The 22758-nt window shown below is 42.6% G+C and overlaps 1 protein-coding gene across 4 annotated transcripts in view; it reads left to right on the top strand.

The window, feature by feature from the left end:
- The window catches only part of BBS7 (Bardet-Biedl syndrome 7), a 1458886-nt gene that overhangs the window by 47153 nt on the left and 1388975 nt on the right, over window positions 1-22758 (top strand). For all 4 annotated transcript variants that reach the window (XM_069631158.1, XM_069631157.1, XM_069631160.1 and 1 more), the window contains one exon: window positions 3638-3703. In XM_069631158.1, coding sequence (XP_069487259.1) covers window positions 3662-3703 — 42 coding nt within the window. In that variant the 5' untranslated portion in view covers window positions 3638-3661. The remainder of the gene's footprint in view (window positions 1-3637; window positions 3704-22758) is intronic.

Below are 22758 nucleotides of genomic sequence, written 5' to 3' on the forward strand. Positions count from 1 at the left end.
ATAACTCATGCCATGAAAGCCCAATTTCCCTCTCTTGGAGAGGTCCCAATGAGTTCTCTGCTAGAGGCCAATCTGTTCTCAGCGGGCATCCCCGCCAAGGTCACGTCTACACTGTACCAAGTGCTCACGGCATTTGGGACTGCAGAGCTCACCAGCCTGAGGGAGAAATGGGAGCGGGACCCGAGGAGGTTGGAACCAGAGGAATGGGTGGGGGCCCTGATGTTCCTGGGGGAGGTGGAAATAGCGGCTCGGCTGCGGCTAACGCAATTCAAAATCCTCCACAGTGTACTACTCCCGTACTGAGCTGACCAGCTGGGGCATGGTAGACAGCGACTCATGTCTTAGACTGTACCTCTTTCCCTACCACATCTATCGCACACGTTGGGAATGTGCTCAGATTCAAGTGTTCTGGGGGAAATGTATGCATAACCTGTCCACTGTAATGGGTGATCAGGTTCCTCTGGAGCCGAAACTGGCCTTTTTGGGGATATGGGTAGACGCCGGGTACACAGAATATGAGTAAACGTTCCTGGCTGTAGCAGTGAGGCTGGCTAAGAGACTGGTTGCAGCATCCTGGGGATCTGCGGAGCACCAGAGTCTAAGAATGTGTTGCTTCTTAATGAAAGGGCTACAGCATAGACCGCACAGCATGTCATCCTGAATTCTTAATGCCCCCTAGCTGTCTACTTTTCTGATGACTTATGTTGTACATGTCTCCTTGTTTCCTAGCTGCACAATGCACATTGCCGTTTTGTTACTCCTATTTTACTCATGCATCTAGTTCAGGGGTTGCCACCCGCGCCTTGCCAATGGTACGATACACTGCCCCGTGCAGGGAGACCGGCTCAGAGCTGCAAGGCCGTCTCCCCCCTCCCTCCCTCCCAGACTCTCCGGGGATAGCTGGTGTTCGAACAGCACAGCCTCGCCTCCCCTCCCAATCTTGCTGGACCCGCTTCAAGCATCCACCTCCCCCATGTCAAGAGGCCACCATAGCCTGACTCTATGAATTGCGAGCTACCTGGTCCTAAATCCCACCATCTCCCGGGCACCGGTTAAATGCCCCCCCCATGGCCCATTGGTATCCCCGTTCACCCCAAGTTAATGGCCCTCGAAGGGGGGGCGCCCACCCCTGTACCAACAGATCATCATACCATCCCTCACCGACAGGATGATCAAGTAACCCCTCCTGTGCCCCTGACCCCACACATGGACTCATGGGCTTAACATGCTTGAACCTAAGGTGTCCTTACAACAGATGTATTGGGGCACTTCTTATTATATATCAATGTCCCCGTCTCATTCTCGATCTGAGGTCAGTGTATTGCAAGAGTTACAAGACAACTGAAATTGTATAGCATGATGAATGAATGTGAATGTTTGGCCACAAGAGCAAAGTATCAGAATCGCCACTTATCATCACTACAAGTTATGTCCGGCCCAGCACTCCACCCCGATGAGCCCAGCTGACCCATCCACCCCGCATAGCACCGCACAGACGTCTGCCAATCCTGGAGAAGCAACTGTATACAATGTATACCACCTAGCCATCACCACCCAATCCCTAAGACTATGTGCCCCCTATAGCTTGTGTCATGTGTGACGTAGTTCTGTAATAAGTAGGACTGTCTTTGCTATTGTCAGACAGAGCGCTCTTGGAGTCTGCAGAGTCCTTTGCATGCCCTATATTGGTTTAGATAAAACCCTTTTGATCCCACCCGCACTTGGTCTTGGTCTCATTCCCCCTGGGGTGTGTCCGTCATTGCCTCTCACTAAGGGGGGTGCGTTTTTGGGGGACGCTTACATTCAGTGGTGACCCCATAGATGTGATTTATTTTAATAATTGTCCCCTTGGCACGAGACGGCCCCAGTCGCAGTGGAGACGCATGGCGCGCCCCTCAACAGAGCCACCCATCTACGGCAACTGGTACGCAGAGACGTGCGCACGCAGTTCAGGCGAGAGGGTACGGGTCCCATTTGAAAAACCCTTTGTACCGATCGCCGGAGCCGGGTGGGGCCATTGAGTGCGAGGCCGCGCCATTTGGACGGACCAAATCCGGAGAGTCTCTGATCAAGACGGGCACGTGAGTATTAAGTGCGAGCGAGACTAAAAGGGGGAAAAAATCGAGAGGACAAGGGGAAATGGGGACATAGAGGGGACTTTCAATTTCTAATACTTTCTCTTTCTTTGCATATGGCCATTAGGATATAAAAGTGAAAAAGGACGGGAGCCTAACTCTGCAAGAGGGTAGAAGGTGGCGCGGCGTAGTGCTATCTCGACTAGTGCTGGGAATAAGTAAAACAATGGAAAAATACATTGAGGGTGTCTAAGTAAAGAGACACGGTAAATACGTTAGAACTAGCCTTTCTTTCTCTTATTCTTCTTATTTGGGGTAAAACAAGGTCCGCATAAGGGAATAATAAAAAAAAAAATAAAAAAAATATATAAACAAAAGAAGCTGTGTGAGGGTTAGGGGGTGTCGCCGTAGAGAAAGGCGAAGGGCCCGGCAGGGAGGGTAAATGCTGTGCGTGTATGCTGAAGTATGATGAATGTCTGTCGTATGTTGTGCACACTCTGTTTTTATGGTTTTTTGCAATCGATTGTCTCTATATTTTAATACTGATTTAAGTGATTTCCAGGTGATGTGGTCAATGTAAGTGTGACCTGGTAAGATTTGACAAAAATTTTTTTGTAAAAGTATAAGTTGATCGTTAGGAACTGACAGTGAGTAGAGCTTCACATATACAGCTACACACGTATAGTGATAGAGGAGATTGACTCAAGAGAATAGAGTAACACAGGTCTAAAAATGGGGGCGGAGACACCCTTAGCACACATTTGTAAAAGTTTACCGGGACATGCGGAAAGAATAACTAAGTACCATGACCAGTGGGTCACGGAACTGAAGGGGGAGGGTCTCACCCAGGTTGGACCACAAGGAGGGTCCTTTGATAAGAGCGTGCTGGATATGTTGGCCACCTGCATATTCCTAAAATACAAAGGAAAACATTTTCATAAGAGAAATACTAGACCTGTGGCGATTATTCAAGGAAATACCCCCACCGAAGAAAATAGACACCACACTCTATCAACCTGCCCTCACTGCCACCCCATCAGCAAGAGCAGAAGGTGGAAAGGAGGATGGGGGGGAAAAAGAGGGATCGGTGGAGGTAACCCGATTGTACCCAGTCTTGAACAAGCCTGCACCTGCTGAACGTTATAGTGACCCCACATAAGTGCCCATGAGCACCCCTGTCCCCACCGCACAACCAACACTGCCTCATGCCGGGAGACAGGCTCAGAGCTGCAAGGTCGTCTTCCCCCCTCCTCTCTCCCAGGCTCGCCGGGGATAGCTGGTGTTCGAACAGCACAGCCTCGCCTCCCCTCCCAATCTTGCTGGACCGGCTTCAAGCATCCACCTCCCCGATGTCAAGAGGCCGCCACAGCCTGACTCTATGAATTACGAGCTACCTTGTCCTAAATCCCACCATCTCAATGGACATTGTTTGGAAAGTTGAGTTTGATGTAGTAGTCTCTAAAATGTTGTCAAATGTTCAATGTGAGTGACTACATTATACACTACTGTTAGTTAAGTACAGAAATGAATAATCATATTTCTATTCACATTTGTTTCTTTAGGTGGCAGTGACATCTCAGAAGACTATGAAACTGTTACCTGCAACAGGACGTAGAGCAACACAAAAGGTCTGTATGCTAACTCATCCTATGGCAATGTGGCAATAAATCTAATCTTCCTATCTGAGGTACATTTTGATTTGAAATCGCACATTGCTTACAAAGTAGGTTCTTCTCATGCAAAAATGCCTAAACACTTTTTAAAACATAAGGTTGTAAATCTGATAAGCTTCAAGTTGCACACAAACTCGCCGCTCCATGCATGCCAGTCCCAAAGAGATGAAATCAGGAATTTAAATCAAAACTGTTGACTAACCTTTGATTGCAAAACTAAAAGTTGCTACAGTCCTCGAAGCACAGGAAGGTAAAGTGCGGTAGAAGCACTCCCCTTGGAATGCTTCACTTCTACAGAATCCTAACACTTGACATAGCATACCAGGCCTTGTGTTCACCTGACCTGGGCCATATACACCACCTTCTCAGAACCCAGGGCCAGGCTATGTCCTAACTGGTTTAATAGCCACTTTAATAGCCACTTGCGAAAAGTACTTTTATCCTGCTTCAAGGCATCGCGCTGCCTTGTGTCCCTGTGAAGTACAATACTAGAATGGCACGGTCTGTATGGGCTTTTTTAGAGCATGGCAAGCCTAGGGACTGCCATCTTGCCCCCATTTACCTGTTCTTCTGACCACAGTGCCTCTCTCTCTCCTCTCTCTCTCTCTCTCTCTCTCTCTCTCTCTCTCTCCACACTACTATGCGAGTGCCATCCTTTTTATACATACATTTCCTGTCTAATGGTCCATCTGTAGCCCTACCATTCTATTGCCTTATCTAATGCATCTTGTTCACTTTGGTCCTCTCCATGTAATTTATAAGCTGCTTCTTGGTTGCTTATGGCCCTGTGTTTTCTAACTGCCTTTTAAAATCTGCATCTTGGTCGCTTATGACCTTATATTCTCTACGCGCAGATTTAAAAGGCAGTTAGAAAATACAGGCCCATAAGCGACCAAGATGAGGTTTATATTTTCTAGGTAGAGGTCCTATGACTCCCAAAGAAGCCTTCAGTTGACCTCAACAAGCCTGCCAGCTTGCATCTCTCCTCCCCAACTACTTTCAAGTCTTTAGAATACTCTCCAATCTGGTTTTTGCATCCATTATTCGACAAACTCCCCCTCACTCATGTCTCTAACTTTCTAGCCTCTACCCACCACTGTAAACTATCATCCGTATTATACCTACTTGACCTCTTAGCCACATTTTTATACAGGGACAACTCATCTCTCTCACTCACTCTCACTCTCTGTCACTCTCTCTCCTGGTCCACAAAACCGTCAAAATAGGAAAATGCACTTTAATCAATTGCCTCTTAACTCTTGAACTGATCCTACTTCACATCTGGCAACACCAATATCTCTGATGCAACCCCTCTCCCTGCTGGCGTCCCTCAAGGATCCATCCTTGGCCCCTTTAATATATGTCCTTTACATCTACTCCCAGTCAACTCATCTCTTGATTTGGTTCTCCTACCACCTCTTTGCGGATGTCATCGAAATGTTCTTCCCCTCTACTTTCACTCCTGAACCTCTTCCCACAAGCTTGCAACCTTAACCTTCATCACGTTTTTAATTCTATCTGACTGTGGCCACGATTAACATACTTAACGTCAAGAAACATCAACCCCTCCTTAACTATAACTACTAAAACCTGAATTCTGACATTGGTATCCAGCTGCTTTGACTACGGTACCAGCCTTTCTTTTTGGACTCCTCTCTGCTTAATTTCTCTGCTTTACAAGGTGCTTTGTAGAGGGTACAGGTGTCATTCTAATCTACTGTTCCCCCCACCTCCAAACACTGCTTCCAAGCTGTTTGGCTCTCAATGAAAAAGCCTATCCCTCCTTAAATGTCTACTGCTCGTCTTTGAATCCCTACATGGGCTTGTTACCCCCACCCCACAACCTTGCCAACACACTTTTGCTACTGACCCCGGGCATCCTCCTTGCTTCCTCGCTTCATAATCTTTCCATCCCCATCTTCCCTGTGCCCCCTCTCATCTCCGCTCCTTGTCCAGCTTCCTTGTAACTCCCTTCCCCATCCTGTTAACAAATGATGTTGCTATCCTTTTATTCAAAGTCCTCCCTTAAGCTCAACCTCCTTAACAAAAACGGTGTCCACTACATACTTCAAAATTACTCCCCACACCCCCAACTAACCAGCTCCCAAGTGCACAGTACATTCTCATCTGTATGTAGCCTGGACACTTGGACTTCAGTAGCAAATCTTGGACTTCAGTAGCAAATGTTTGTCATGACCCCGGTCTCAGTAACATGCACGCCCCATCATCCACCAGCCCTCTAATAGCTCTCTGTCCTATATTGCGCAGCACTTGATTTCCGGATTGCCCTGCTGGCTTTCAATTGCTTTTGTAAGTGTTTCTGTGCGAAACACCTGCATCAACAATAGATACATAAAAGCAAATCGCTCGGGCTAGGAACCCTCTTTCCCCCAACCCCCGAGGGTTGGTTCCAGAGTCTTTGCTTCTTCATGCTTCCTTTTTTGTGTAGGTTGTTCCATTTTCATTTTGGTATTTGGGGCTCATTTGCAACCACCTTTATGTCCCTAATATCTATATACAAACCGCCAACCATGTTACCCGTTGTTAGAACCAAACTGTTCAAGAATAGAGTTACGTTTCTCAATTGTACTTTTCAATGTGGTGACTTTTCCACACAAGCAGATCATATTAACCAAATAAATGTTGTTGGTGACTTTTTGCTGAATCCATTCAATTGACCACTGTAAAAGAGCTGGCTCAAAGAATTTTTAACAGTATTGCAGATTTTGCCCTATAAAAGTTTTTCATGCATGTTGTCTAATTGAAATATTGTGTAGATTCTTGTTTGGAAAAACAAAATAGAAGGGAAACACTTTGACCCCAATTATGGATGTGAGCAAGATGCAACGAGAAAACGGTCCTACGTTATTTCGCCGAATGATTTTACATCGTGGGACTTTTCATCGCCACCTTTTCATTGCCAAAAACTCTTTTTTAAAAAAACCTTTTTATGGGGGGGTGTTTGGTGCGGTTTGGGGTATGATTATTTAAGTAAGGGGGGTTTTTAAGTTAATAAAATTGCTTCTTGTGAAAAACCTTCACCAAGTTGTCCGTCTCGCTTTTCAGACCCCTTACAGCGCCTTCAATGCAAGGTGGACTGCTCACATCTCCAGCATGTTTATATGGTATGTTTTTTCCCTCCAAGACAAGGTACCCTGAGGGGCCAGATGATCCATTTGAATTCCCCAGCCTTCCATTGGTGTATCTGAAAAAAAGATTGTTGGGTCTGAGAAGGCTGAAAAAGAAAACAAAAAAACATACCCGCCAAAGATTTTTCCACCACCATTCGAGAGAGGATTTGATTTGGATAGGCTAAGATGTTCCTCCCATTTTCCAGACTATTGGGTCCATTGATCCTGTATGCATGCTTATAACAGTTGCAGATGTAAAATTGTATTTGGAACAAGAACTATGCAAAACTCACTTCACTTTTTCTCGTTGTGGGATGGACTTCCTTGACAGATTGCATTTTGTCCTGATAGCCCCTAACCTCTCTCCTGAAAAAAAACATTCCTTCAATAGTGCTTATTGTATATACCTTATAAGTTAAAACTTAAAAGGTCCCTAACCTAATGTGGGTTTCCCTCCTATGAAACTAAGGCTAAAGGAAAATCCTCAAATAGAAAAGGGTCATAAAACAAACATATTTAGGTATTTGGATGGCAGTTCACATTCAACAAAACAATAATTAGAACAACATATTCTTATCACCAGGGTTGGATCCCCTTGCCCACGGTCAAGAAAGAGCTTTCTACATAAAGGTTCTAATGGATAAAGTTCTCTCCAATAATCACTTTCTACTTCAGAAAGTAACGCACAAAGGTTCCTTCCAATAGCCAAGTTCCTTCACTGCTTAAGGATTTCACATGGCGTGATTGTTTTATAATTTTATAATTAAACAAAGCTCAACACTCTTCAACATAAAGATTCCACAGGCTTTTGTTTGCCAAACCAAAGGTTTTTGTCTTTACTCTCCCAATGAATATTTCAATATGACTTTCCTTCTTTTTTTTAGAAAGACAATTACTGCACATGTATTCCTTATGCAAAATAATATTTTCTTGAGGATGGTTTTAACACAGTCTGTCAAACACATTTGTGACCTTGCCATCTTCTCTCCACCATGACCTTTCACCACAATGTAGTACTTCAATGTATTCTTCCTGGTTCACTAATCTGCCTGTACTACCACTAACCATTCCTTTTCTGGTGTACTCTCCTGCCAGATAAACCTCCTAACACTACTACAAGTACTCTGCAGTGTGGTTCACTTCAAATATCGGTAAAATCTTTGACTTTCAATAAAAGTACAATTGGCAACTTATTCCATAAGGATACAACACTCATTGTTGCTGTTTGTTCCACTGCTTGATTGGCCACATGTAGTGCTGATTATCCGATTATGTTCCTCTCCCCCTTGCCAATTTCCACAAGGAGGGCAAGTTTTCTGCCACCTTTGGGTTTCTATCACACGAGATATTTGTTGCAAATGTCTTTTATTTAGTTTTCTCTATTTAAGAAATCTGTTTTTCCTCTTTGTTTCAATAACCTTTCGTTGGCTTAGGCAATGCTGGTTGTTATCTGTTTCACATATTGCCTCCTCTTTACCTTTGGCAATTCTGGTTATCGTTTTGGTTTAATATTGCCCTTTCTTGACTTTGCAGATGCTGGTTACGCTGTGAGTTCACGACTACCCCCTCTTCCCTTGGGCAATCTTTCTTAAATATCGCGCTCTCTTTACTTGGGTAGTGATAGTTATAAACGTTCTCACCTCATTTCCTCTTTACATGAGTCTTGGGCCAAAAACACTTTCCTTCATTAGTTCGGTATTCAAAAGTATTATCGGTGGTTTGCGGTTCACTACATATTGCCCCGGTTGTCTCCTTTCATAGGCCAACTCACTGGTCACTCCCTGTGCGTCCACATGTCCCGCTGCCACTTCTGCTTTGCTCTTCGGTTTCGGAGCTTCCAACTGCTCTGGTTGTAATCCTGTTCCTTGTGCCACCCCGAACAGGAGCTTGCGTTGCTGGGCTCGCTCTCTGGTGCTCGCCAGCCACCAGAGACAGGCATACGGCGTGGAGAGATTCTCTCCCAACGGGTAAGCTGCAATAGCTGCGCTTCCCGCTGCTCAATCTCTGCATTTCGGGCTCTGCCTTTTCACGACTCTCTCAGCACCATCAGCCGCCACAAACACGGCGGCGGTCCTGGCTTCGTTCAGCTCTCTCTCCCTGCTGCATACAAAGCCGCTGAGAACTTCTTCCACTGCTACTCCTCTTTTCCTGGACCTCAGGGGATTTAAATAGTCAAACATCCCTCTCAGGTGTAAGTTGTCAGGAACACTAGACTGCATACTGCAGTTCTGGGCTTCTGAGCCCCTTTTCCTCATCCCAGTACCTATGGCTTTATGGGACGTCCCCATTGTTTTTATTCTGCTTTTTATCACATAATTCGGGTTTCACTTTCCCAAGCTTGCTCACTTTGAGACACAGATCTAGAAAAAGGTTTTTTTAAAATGAATGGTTGGTTCCTAATATCCTGACTCAAACCAAAGGGAAAATCTCATTTCTCAGAAGTGATGGTATTAATGTTTTGCTTCTTATGTTCTGTTCTTGTGTTGACCTTAAGGGCTTTTATTACCAACATTTTGAGTACCTTTGGAAAAGGGAGTTTTACTATGACAGCAAGCCATTGGGTATTCTGGCATCATGGTTAACTCGCTCTCTGAGGAAGTTAAATACTGCATCTCTCGTAGCGGAATCTTCCAGTTTCTTTGGGAGCCTTCTCCGCTCAGGTGATCCACCCGGATATTACCACCCCCAGTGATTGGATCAGGAAGCGGCTGCCTTCATTGGCCACCTGGGAGGAGATTTTAGGCAGGGTTTCTGTGAGTACTCCGCAGGATTCATCACAGTGCTCTGTCTGCCATCAAAACATATCCAATTCTCATACAGAAAATATGACCACAATTCGTTATCTGAACAATAAGGGAGGAACACGATCCAGGACCTTCATGAGGGAAGCTCAAAAGATCTGTTACTGGCTCCTGGGAAGAAGGCTTTCCATTAAGCAAGCCACCTACCAGGAATAAAGAACATGCAAGACATATGCATGCATGAACAACATGCATGACGGTTTTTATTTACAAGGTAAGAAGACTGTCTTAAATAACGATGTGCTGGAGAAACCTTGACAAGTGGGAAACTCCTTCCCTCCACATCTTTGCAATAAGAGAAAACGCAAAATGCTAGGCCTTTTCCTCCAATCTGAAAAAAACAGTGTTTGAGGGGAATGCCCTTTTTTGGTAGACACGAGAAATATTTTCTCTATGCCTTTCCTCTGATCCCTATGATTTCAAGAGTGAGCCTGAGGTTAAAACAAACAAATGCCCCAATGATTGTGATCACTCCAGCCTGGGTATGTCGGTGTTGGTTTACCGACCTGATTCAGTTGCCCATCCAGCCGCACTGGCCTTCTCTGTGCATAAAGGATCTTTTATCTAGATTACACCACATGGTTTTTCATCAGTCTTGCCATTCTGAACCACACAGCATGGCTCCTGAAATCGTATAGTTCGGTAACCAGACTCTTTCAGAAGAATGCTTGAAATTACTCAAGGAGGCCAGAACACCTTCAACCAGGTCCTCCTGTGCCTTCAAATGGAAGAGGTTCTTCCTTTAGTGCTGAGAGAGAGGATCCAATCCTGTATCATGCCCAAGGAAACTGCACTGCCTTGTCTTTTATATTTGGCTAAACCTGTCTTACAGTTTTCCTAGATTAAAGTACATTTCTATGCTATTACAGCCTATCAGAAGAGTGCCTCTCAAAATTATTTCCTTTATTATGCTGCGAGTATGGAATTATTTTGAGTGTTTGAAGAAACTGCCCCTCCTATCCGAAGGCCTTCTCCCCTTTGGGAGTTAAATGTTGTCCTCTCTAAATTGGTGGATCCCATGTTTAACAGATTCATAAAGCAGACCTCCAACATTTAACTTGAGAAGTGGCTTTTGAAGTAATAACCATAGCAGCCAGAAGGGATATTGAGATTCAGGCTTTATGTGCAGAGGAACCCTACACCGCTTTTCATGACACAAAGGTAGTCCTTAAGACGCATTCCTATTTCTTTCCTAAGGTAGATTTGGACTTCCATATTAGTCCATTTCTCTGCCTACCTTTTTTCCTAAACACCTCTCTGTGGCTGAGAGATCCCTTTGCACTCTAAATGTGAAAAGGACCCTTCTTTATTTTCCTGATCAAACAAAATAAGGGAAAACGGCTAGACAACTCTTTCTAAACTATGGCTCAAGTAACAAGGGGCACCCATCTTCTGCCCATAGCTGGATGATCAGTGTATTGTATTGTGCTGTGCTACCAGAAAACTAATCCATCTTTGCCAGGTAGGTAGGCCAAGAGTGCATTCTACAGCAGGTAAAGCAGCTCCATCATTAGATCTGCAAGACATCCTATTGGAGATCTGTTAATTATTTCATGAAACATTACTCTCAAGACACTGATAGCAAGGCAGACCAAAAAGTGGGGTCAAACCTCTTTAAACAATCCTGTTTTCTTGATTCCCTTTATATAGTGGAATCTTCAAAGTTATCTTGTACTTGTTTTCTTCTCAACTCTGATGTCCCCTCTTCCTTAATGTGGGATAGGCTTGGTGTTCTGTATTCAGTGTTTACGAATATCAGTGAAGATCCCATGATGGTGATGGTAAAGTTACTTGCTTGTAATCCAAGCCAAGCTCTCCGCCATGGGTATCTTCATTCCATACTCCTCCTCATGGACATCAAGAGTACCCTGGTATCCTTTCTACTCTGCTCAGGGCATAAAAAAGAACTGGATGTAACAGCCACTTGGGCAGGATGGGAGTCAAGAAGCTTCAAGCCTTAAAGCAACAGTGTTTTTTTCTTCCAGGATTGCATAACTGAATATACCATTCTGGCACCTATCTATCACTGATCCTCTATAGTTGTAGTTTATTCTAGTGGCACCTATGCAGGGAAGCCGCCTGCGAATGCGTTTAATAGGGGAAAGCAAGGGTCACAAACTAGGTGTTTGTTTCTTTAATGATTCACTGGTTGTAAAATGCCTTCATTTATTGTTTTTGTAGTTTTCTCTCTATATTAAAACAAATTCTGCAATCTCGCCTCATGGCAGATACATCCAGTGTTTGAGCTCAATGAAGCTGTCCTTCAGCGAACCTAGATTTACACATAAGTAACTTTCCTTTACTCTGTATCGGATTGAATTTAAGCTGCTACGGGCTCTGAAAATGACATCTAGTGAGGCCCCTGGATTGCCTGGTCTTGATGAATTTTGGCGTTATGTGCTTCAGCTGCACATTTATTTCTTAATACTGCAGATGGTCGGCATTCAAACACTGGCCACCATTTTGAAGTGGTGTTTTTTTTTTTTTATTTATAGCCACATTTGCTGTGTAATGTCTGCTCAATGGTTTCGCGGCCATGTTCGTATTCCACTCTCTTTTCATGAATATGCTAATGCAACGGACGACTAAAATAATCAATATTCAGGTGCTCGACTGCTGAAACCAACAGTATGCAATGCACTAAAATGGTTCATGTTCGCTGTGGGCGAAATGGGTTGCCCACATCATTGAGTCCAGTGTTTTGGGATTCTAGACTCTGTATCTAATGGAATTCTTGGTGGACAGTACATGTTCCATATTCCTAAGTACCCTTGATAATGTGAAATGTCCTATTTTAGTCCAACAGATCTCTATATTTATGACCTTTATGAACAAAAATGTTGCAGTATTTTCGTAGGGGTCAGCCCACTATAGATTTTGTATCTATTTCACAGATGCATACTTTACCCATTCTTGAAATGAGACCCACATTTCAGACCGCAAGTACATTACCCATAATTATATTTGAGCGATTTGCGTTTCGATCAGAATTTCAGTTCCCACCGAATGGTGGCTGATTTTAATGCACATGAAGTTGATGTGAACGGGTATGAGGCACATAACTCACAAACATCATTGGCCTGGATTTGTTTACCGGCAACTATTGGCCCACTGATCTCGCCTCCTATTCAGTAGATGTTTAGTTTTTTATTTTTTTATTTTTTTAAAGGGGTTGCTTTATGTTTTTACCCTCAATTAAGAGCAAAAAGTGCCTTGTTTACTACCTAATGCCATTGGCTTTTTTAGCAGCTGGCATACTTAATTACTCTCAGGGCAATATGTGGTGATAAACACAACTCTTTCAGAAGAGTCTTGCCTATTCTTAGGCGTCAAAAGGAGTCTTAACATGGTGGCTGGCATTTTTCCATACTTTAAAAAAAATAAATGTAAACCTCATTATTGTTTTTTTTTTTTTTTACAAACTTATTACAACCATACATGCAGTAGGTGGGTGCATCATACAGCATATTGTAAGAAGTTTGTCTTGCACTTAGCCATGTTAGCATTTTCTGTGTGGTCTCCTGGGGTATGTCCCGATTGGGGGGCGGGCGGGTTGGGCATGCTGTGGGCCATCTGTCCCCGGCTTGCAGCATAGTTTGCTGTGCTGCTGTGCTGCTCGCCTGTCCATTCGCGTGGACCTTGCTGCCTGAGAGTCAGCGTCTGCTTTACTCGCGCTGCCGTTCTGCCTTGGAGGAAGTCTTTTCTTGTGACTACGATTTGTGCTTGACCCTCGTCAGAATCAGGTGATTGTGTATTCCTTCTGCAACACCACTAGAGACTTAAGGCTACAGGACTGTGTGCTCAAAGGACTCTGGGCGGCGATTGTTACATAACGAACATTAATCAATTCGCTAACCCTCTTCCTTTTGTGTATTTTTTCAAAAGGTGATCCGTGGATTGGGAACTCCGCCCACTTGCCTTGCAACGCCCATTACGCCTCCATTTATTCACGGCACTCCAGCGCACCCGCGCTGCGCACCACGAAGCACTGAAAAGGACTGTTTTCTGTTCTCAGTGCGCTGCGCGTGGTGCCTGGGTGCCCTGGATTTTCTGTAGGCATTGCGTGCTTGGTTTGAGAAGTGTTGATTCACCATTTTAGGTGGCTAATATAGGTATTATAAGGTCTTTTTGCCTATTTTGTAATTTGTTTGGAGTCTACATTTCCATTTAGCTTACATGGTTCAGGCATTTGAACCTGATGGATTCTGCACTTACTACTCATAGGAATGGAAAATGTTTGAGAGATTCGATTAAAACCCCTCTGATTTATAAAGCCGCCTAAACCAAAAATGGAGGTTAATCACTCCACGGAAGCGGGCCATCAATCTTTCCCCTCAAGTTCCACTCACGCCGCTTCTTTACAAAATTCTGAAGTGAACCTGTCTCCTCAGATCCTTGTGACTCAGCCCAATGCTACAAAATTACCGGAGATATCGTTGGCCGAAAAAGTAAATATACCATTTTCTTTGAAAACGGCCAATGATTTAGACGGCAACTCAGATGGCAAATCTCCCATTCCTATTTCTGATACTTCGATGCTTGCGCCTGGCATTATTGCTGCCCTAGAAAGACGTATTAGCCTTTCTCTGGGTCCCTCTACTCCTGCTGCAGCATCATGTGGTTTGCGTGAACAGGTTCACTTCCATCCTATTTCTTTTCCCAATTCAACTATTCCCCAAAACAATGCCCATGACTTTTTTGCACCTAGTAAATTGGGAAGTTCTCCCACAAGTAATTTCCTCCCACATAGGAAATTACATTTTGAAGATCCTTTAATTGACAATTCTACTTTCAAACAGTTACCACAAGAGTTTACTACTATGCCAGTCTATCCGCAGTCTTCAATGTCTCCAATTCAGATTGATGGGAACTCTTCTCATCTGGTAGAACAAGAATTACACTCTTTTCCAGTGCTTACTCGAATTCTAAACCTACTAGATAAAGGACATACATTCACACATGTGCTTCTAAAAGACTTGAAAGACTCAATGTTATCCAATTCCCTTCAACTCGCTAAGATTGAAGGATTTATGTTAGCCCAAGAAGCCTGTCACAATTTCCATGCAACCTGTCCTGAACGCATGGCTGAGATTGTAAGAAGGAGTCTGCCTGCTACCCCCACAATGCAAGCCTTGATATCTCAAAGCACTCAAACGGCTGATGCTCCTCTCCTGTTGAATGGTATGCCAAATTCCTTTACGAATGGAGTTGTCAAACCTGAATTAATGGAACATATAAACTCTATATCTCCAACTATAGAGCTAGTTGAAGAAGCTAAACTCCAACACGACAGAATTTTGCAAATAGAACAAATTCTGTTTAAAGCGCAACTATTCAATTTAGAAACGTTTGAAACTGCGATCATACCTCCTCCGACTGCTAATGATGGATCCTCTCCTGACAGTCCGTCAGTTCTCACAAACCTATTGGATGTGGCTGAATCTAACGAGATATCTCAAGTTATTGATGGATCTAAAAACATGTATCATACATCTCGTAAAATGAAAAAAGCAAATCAGAGCGGTTAAACGCAAAAACAAGTCAAAGCTGAATAAAATTGCTCAGCCAACAGCAACAACGCAGCCTCCTCCTTCCAAAGCTCAACCACAAACTGTGAAGTAGTAGAGGCTTCTTTGAACATCTCTCAAATAGGAAATGAAGATGTTCAGCTTAATTCTAGTCCGTTAAACGAAGAGTCAAATGGCACTTCAACTGAAATCTTCTAAAAAAAAAAAAAAAATGCAAAAAGGAAAAAAGGTCCATGCTCCTCCTCTCTTCAACCCATTGTTTAAAATACACTTTAAGTCCAAAGTGGATCAGTAGCATCTTCTTGTGGTGAAGGCACCATGCCACCTTTTGCCACGAGTCAGGCAAATTTGAGCATGTACTTTCCGCTTGTGGAGAACAAAAAAGCATCGTACCATGCAGTCACAAGTAATCTCAAGAAAGTTGTAGTTGTCTCAAACATCTCGAATCCGGTGATTGTTCAAGCGTCAACTCTTCAGTCTTCATTTGGCACCTCGCTGTCCGAACCGAAAAGATCACCCTTGCAGAACATTGATCTTGGTGCTATTCCTTCCTGTTCAATTGCACATGCGCCTAACTTGCCAAGAGTGGAATCTGAAGCACACCTTGTACAGCCTCTGACCAACATATCCCCCCCAGCAGCTGGTCTTGTGCTGGCTTCATCGACTCATGTGGAAAGGAAAGATGTTTCGGTGCAGCCTGCTGCAATCTGCTCAACTGCATCCCCTCTAACAATACATAACGGAAGCCTAGTTGCCTTAAATGACATGCCTGAGGAAACTCATATTGGATGGTCTAGCATTCCCCAAATCAATGGCATGGCATCTATCAATCGCACCTTCTTGATGAACACTCTCTATAAAATTCCTTCTTTGCGTAACTTAATTTCACAAGATATGGATTGGATAAAGTTGCCCCCGATTAACAACAATCGGATGCTTTGCAAAGTACTATTGCCCATTATTGCGAAACTACTTTGGCAGCATAAAACTGATCTGTTTTCTGGGATTGGAACTGCATGCCTTCTCATCCCTTGAAAAGGCGATGCAATTTTTGGAATTCATACCTCCTTTGTTGACAAAAAGCAATAATGCCACGAAGGACTCATTGACTGATCCATCAGAGAATGCAAAAATTCTAGCACAACTTGCTTCCCTGACTTCTGCACTAAATGATCTTTTGGGAATTTTGCCTATAGCAAATCCTCCTGCCCAGTTGGCTCCCACAATCCCTATCCCTGCCTCAAATTCATAATGTAAAAATCGTATTATTCAATCCTGGAATTGTTGTGGATTTAATAACCTTTTAACATGGTTCTCAAATAAGGTTATAGCAAGCCCGCCAATCTATTTTCTTTTTACAAGAAACTGTTCCCATGACTTTCAACTCAATGGGTTTACAGCCATTCGTAATGTAGCATCACAACCACTAGCTGGTCGCCCAGTTGGTGGCATTACCATATTACTTAATAATGACCTTCACTTTGTAATAAATTACAGCGTTTCTACTCAATTGTTCTTATTGATTGATGTTAACATTAACATTTTTGGGCCGAAGAGAGTGGTGCTGATATCCATTTATTGGAATCCTGCGACCCTTCCCATTGTTGAGGCCATGAATATGCTAAATGACACTATTATGCATACCCTCTACAAACAACCCCCTGCAGAGATATTTATTGGTGGCGATTTTAATGCATACTTGTATGCATCCTCTAATGTTTCCCCACCAAATGCTTATGCAAATGACGTAAAATGGGCTCATTGTTTTGCCAGTTGGGATCTCTATGTAATTAAAACCCAGTGTTCTAAGTCCTCTTTTACATGGCATCGGGGGGACGCATATTCTACCATTGATTACATAGTTGCCTCAAAATACCTGTTAGGTTTTCTATCTCCGATTATTCCTTTCTTTCCTCTGTATGGAGATCATGCCATTCTAGTGGGTACTCTGACAGCAAGAACAGAATCATTTGATAGGGTACAAGTGCTGGCCTTAGCTCAGACTGACAGACCGTTTCTTTCAATTTGTTGGAATATGTTAACATGTCGACGACTGACTTTTTTAGTCCATCGGGATTGGTGGCCCGGTTCCTACATTGATAACTCTCCCCAGGTCCTCCTATCTTGGAATATCCAAACGATACAACGTCATTTTATGGCCATAGCAGAATATTTGCTCAGGCAGCATAATACCTCACAACCATCTATTATCTTAACAACTTTGCTCGCTAAACTAAAAAAGGAAAAAAATTCCGAATTACGAATTTTGAGGAGGAAATTCTACATCGTGGACTGTACCAGCTTTGTGACAGCCAAAAACATTCTTCAAAGAAAACATAAAAACAAGATAAAAGCGGCTCGTGCCGCGTTTCATTTAATTGGCAATCAGAACATGGTACGCTTAATTTGCAATCACAACATTCGGGATGTCTGGAAAATTCTTAGGGCTTCGAACAACTCTCCTCGGCCTCACTTGGAATCTGCAATAGATGGTACCTTAACAAAAGTATCTATTACCGGGGAGATTTTAATCAAGTGAACATCCTTGATTTAGTTGTACATATTCCAGCGATTTGCCGTTGGGACGTAGATGACATCCTGCTCGCAATTGCAAACTTAAATTCTTCAAAGTGTGCAGGCCCTGATGGTCTGCCCCCGTGCGTTATAAAAGATGACCCTTTATTTTGGGCTAATGTGCTCTTGAGGATTTTTCAATCAATCTTCAGCACTAAATCTCTCCCCCCATTGTGGGTTAGCTCCATTATCATTCCACTTCATAAAAAAGGACCTTTAAATGATCCTCGCAATTTTAGACCGATCGCTCTTATTGATGTTGCTGCCAAGATCTTTGCTTCACTTCTACTCAAAGATGTTGAGAAACACATCACAGAAATGAATATACTCAAAGTCCAGACAGGTTTTGGAAAAAACATGGGGACTCAATTGAATGCCACTATTCTGACGCATTTAATTGCTGAAGCTCATGGTCCTGCACATGGTCCGATCTTCATTGCCTCACTGGATTTATCTTCTGCATTTGATTGTGTAATTCGCAGTAGACTTTGGAACAAAATGTTAAAACTCAATTTTTCGCCTGGTTTGGTGGCGCTTATTGCGTTTTTACATCACAACACTTCTTTTAGAGTACGCATTTCCAGCAAAGGCCTTCTGACCCAGTCTATTCCTACAGCAACTGGTGTAAAGCAGGGCTGCAATCTTGCAGCAGTTCTATTTAATTTATACTTATCAGACATTGAAGGTATTTGGGACTCTTCAAAATCCAATGTGGTTCGGCTTGGTAAGCTTCAATTATCCTGGCTGGCATAAGCCGACGACGTGCTATTATTTGATAGCACTCATTCTGGGCTTCAGAACAAATTAGAAGTATTATTATATTTGTTTTGTAGAGAAAATAACTTGACCATAAACTCTTCCAAATCAAACATTCTTGTACTCTCCTCTAAAAAAAAAAGGTGCGCAAATTTCGCTGGCATGTGGATTTCAACTACCTTCAAATTGTCACACAGATGACCTATCTTGGGTATAACTTAGCAAACAATTCATCTGCCATCTTTTGGCAAAAAGCAATTGCTGAAAAAGTATTACCATTACAAAATCAAATGAAAATAATTTTTCGTAGATATTGTAAGTTCTCGTTAGTGCCTCTGTTTGAATTTTATTCAAAAAAGGTAGAGGCCATCATCTTATATGGTCTTGATCTGTGCCTATTAGACCTTTCTACTTTTCTAAATAAATTGCAAGCTAAGTTGTGGAAAGTGACTTTAAGCCTACCCGCTTATCTACCGAATGCGATTTTACATCATGAATTAGGCTTAAACTCCTTGGCATCGCGCCACAACTGGCGCCTTTTGAAAATCTACCTAAAGATGAGTTTTCTTCTGGAAAACTCCCTATATGAAGACTTCTTCATCATGTTGAGGGAATCTCGTCCTAGGTCGATTGCATGTTTTCAGCAGCGTATACGTATCATTTTATCTGATATCAATATTCCCGCTGAGGACTTACAACTGAAACTAAGTATTGCCCATAAACGTTTATTCCTGAATGATTGGGCGGTAACTTGCTTACAAATATCGCAATATCCATCCTTCACAGAATATGCGTTATACAGACATTCACAAGTGCCCCACTTACAATACCTTATGCTATGCCCTAGTGTTGAAATCAGGTCACTATATATGTGCTTTCGCTTGACTTTCTACACACCAAAATGCGAAACGAAACATTGGTTTAATAATAGTAACAATCTTTATGATGCTACCTGTAGATTCTGTAAAATGGCAGAATCCAGTGAGACCTTAAAACCCCTCTTCCTCATATGTCCATTTTTTGAAGCTGAGAGACTGAAAATCATTACCTCCTTTAGTTCTACTAACACTATTTATGGAAGAGAACTAATTTGGACTCGTTGTATGTGGGGATCTTGTAATTCGATTATTTTGGCGACTGTACGATTAGTGAAAATCATTGATGCAGCAATTTCTACGCACCTGGAGATTTAGAGCATATGTGAATTGTGGATTTTTTCTTTATGATCTCTATAAGGAATACATATTTAAATCCTGTATGAAGATCTGTTTTGTAGAAAAAGGCTAGTGTGAATGTATTTGTAGATATATTTGTTATGTGTTTCTGTTTGTTTCTCTATTAATTGTCATTTCCTGTGTGCGGACCTATTGAGAACCAAAAAGTTTATTTTTAATGTATTTGTATATATAATTGTTATGTCTGATCTATTTTTTTTTTCTTTTCAACCAAATGTGGAGAAAAAAAATTGTTTTGCAAATATTTGTTTTTAACTTCTATGTAAATTTTATGTAAAGATCTGAAATGATTGAGTTCTGTACAGAACTAGGAAGTAATTTTGTAAAGATGCGTAAGCATCAAAAACAAAATCATTTAATAAACTTTAAAAAAAAAATAGGACAAGTTCATGATACTGTCTCTGAAATAATTGTTCTTCCAATTTCCGAGCTTCTGTTTCATAGTATGTCTATTTTTAGCAATTTCTATGAATGCTGAAGAAATTTCCCTGCATTGTGCCGCTTTCCAGAATCATTGGAGTATAACTATTGTAATGCAATAAAGTTTTCCTGAATGTATTTGTTGTGTGCACATAGGATGGTATATAGTTTTACCCCTTCCTGCTTGACAATTAATTCCAGGAATACAATGTCCTCCTTACTGTAAGTAGTTGTGAACGTTTTAGAAGGATTTTGAGAATCCATCTATTCTTTAACATTCATCAAATCGTCCTTGGTGCCTTTCGACACAGTGATGATACATTCTTCACAGCACACACACACACTAGCACGGATAAGCACTCTCTCAAGACAGAGCTCAATTAGGTTGGTAAAATGTGCATTTAGGAATCCAAGAACCACCCAGAGTGCAATGTTGGAAATAAGAGGGCACTCAAGTATTGTGTCCCTTCATAACCAATATGAGCTGTCAAAAAGGCCCTCTTGTTACCCATCAATGCGCAGGACCAGACTGGGCCTAGACTGACCATAGCAGAGACACTTATGCAATCCACACAGTCCCATCAGTGCACCATCCACATCAGGCACAGGAATTGAAGCCCTCTATCTAATTGCAGAATCACGGTTTTCCCTCCCAGTGGCCAAATCTCTACTGTATTGATCTAAACTATCAACCCTCAATAAATGACTCTTCAAGACCCTCTAAAATTGCCACATCCATTAATCATCAAAAAGCAAAACTTAGCACAGCAGGGAACCTGCAGCACTGATCAACTTGAACAGTCCAGGACCATTCACCATTCCCCAATAATCATATTCACCTTGTTAATGTCCTAATACCTTGCAATCTATACATGCCTCTCCAGCAAACACTGCAGTCTAATGGCTGCTAGCAATCCCACCACTACACTATTCCCCACAGATACATGGATAGTTCTTACTGTATTGCCCGTATCAGAGTATCAGATCCTCCCCCTGCCCCCCATAACCCCTTTTGGCTAGGCACGCTCTGCTCACAAGGCCTAGTAGGACCGCCATATTTGCCTTCATCTCCCATGTTCCCTTCCCATTGCCCTGTGGGTGCTTTGAAACACAATTTACTTGATGTATAAGCGCCTTACAAATTAACAATAAATAAGTGTAGATCAAGTGTAGCGGGTTAGTAGTATCTATTCTAGACCTGTGGTTCTCCCAGTTTTCCAGTGCTGGCAACAAATCAATTTCTGACGCTCCCCTCATGATATACAAACACCAAAATGTCAATGAGACAAACCTCATCGAAAGATACTAGCTCACAGGACTCTGGTACTTATGGCCTGTGCCCAGAAACACCTCCGCTCTGCACCCGATTCTCCCTTTCCTCTCCCTCTTCCAGAACTATGCATCAAGACGCCAGCAAAATGTCAAAGTTGCATGGTGTATGACCACTTTACATTACAGTACATGTATACACTCTTCTGTAGGACATACAGTATATATGGGGGAACATATTTTACTTTTTAAGCTGGGCACTGCAGAGTGGCTCTGCAACATGTCACCACTATATTTAATTATTTATTTAATTTATACAGGCACAGCCAAAAATGGCCCAGGGGCATACGGGCGCCCAGAACTAGAGTTCCAGAATAGATGGTAATAGACAAAGACAGAAATCGGACAAACAAAAAAGGCTACTAGGGTTGAGGAGTTTATCGAAAAACGGATACGTTTTTCCACTTTTTTCTTGGAACTCTCCAGTAACCCACAACTTCTGAGATCGATGGGCATTGCATTCCAACTCAGAGGTGCAGCCACACAGAAAGCGCTCAAGGTCAGACATCAAGTAGCTTGAGATCAGTAGATCTAAGTGCCCTAGTTTCTCTCTTCTTATTAAGTTGATCCGCCACATATGCTCGATATTGTCCTGCCAGGCATGTATATGTAATGGTTAGTAAGCGAAACTCGACCCTAGCCTCAATGGGTAGCCAGTGGAGGCTTTGCCTAGCATCAGAAACATGCTCACATTTTTTTTTGTCCCAATATAGCTCTGACTGTACTATTTTGAATGACTTGAAGCCTAGCCAACTCTCCCTTTACGATCCCTGCTAATAAACTGCTGCAATAGTCAATCTTTGAGCAAATAATTGCTCTAGCCACTGTCTCGCAACTCTTTTGAGACACGTAGGGACGGATATGACAGGAGTGTGATGTAATATCCAGCAGACGAAACCAGACTGCTGACCTGAGCCTTCATAGTCTGCGTCTGGTCGAAAATTACTCTTTAAAGCACTGAAGGTAATTGAATGCTGATTTATGTAAGTGATGAAATGCGCTCCCCTTTAGGTTGTACAATATAAGCCAATGACATTTACACTATGATCATAGCAATTGTTGTGACAGTTGAAAGGTAGCTCAATTTACAGGGGTACCCCTTAATTATACGGGTACCCCGCCTAATCATGCTTCGACCAGAGTAAATGCACCCCTCTAGGGAAGCAAGGCCAAGAGTATTATCTTGCAAGGATAACAGGTTTAATCTTTTACAGAAAATGAGGATGGGGCAAAGAA

Source organism: Ambystoma mexicanum, chromosome 6q (genome assembly GCF_040938575.1).
Source record: "Ambystoma mexicanum isolate Mex_15411 chromosome 6q, UKY_AmexF1_1, whole genome shotgun sequence".
Classification (NCBI taxonomy): Eukaryota; Metazoa; Chordata; class Amphibia; order Caudata; family Ambystomatidae; genus Ambystoma; species Ambystoma mexicanum.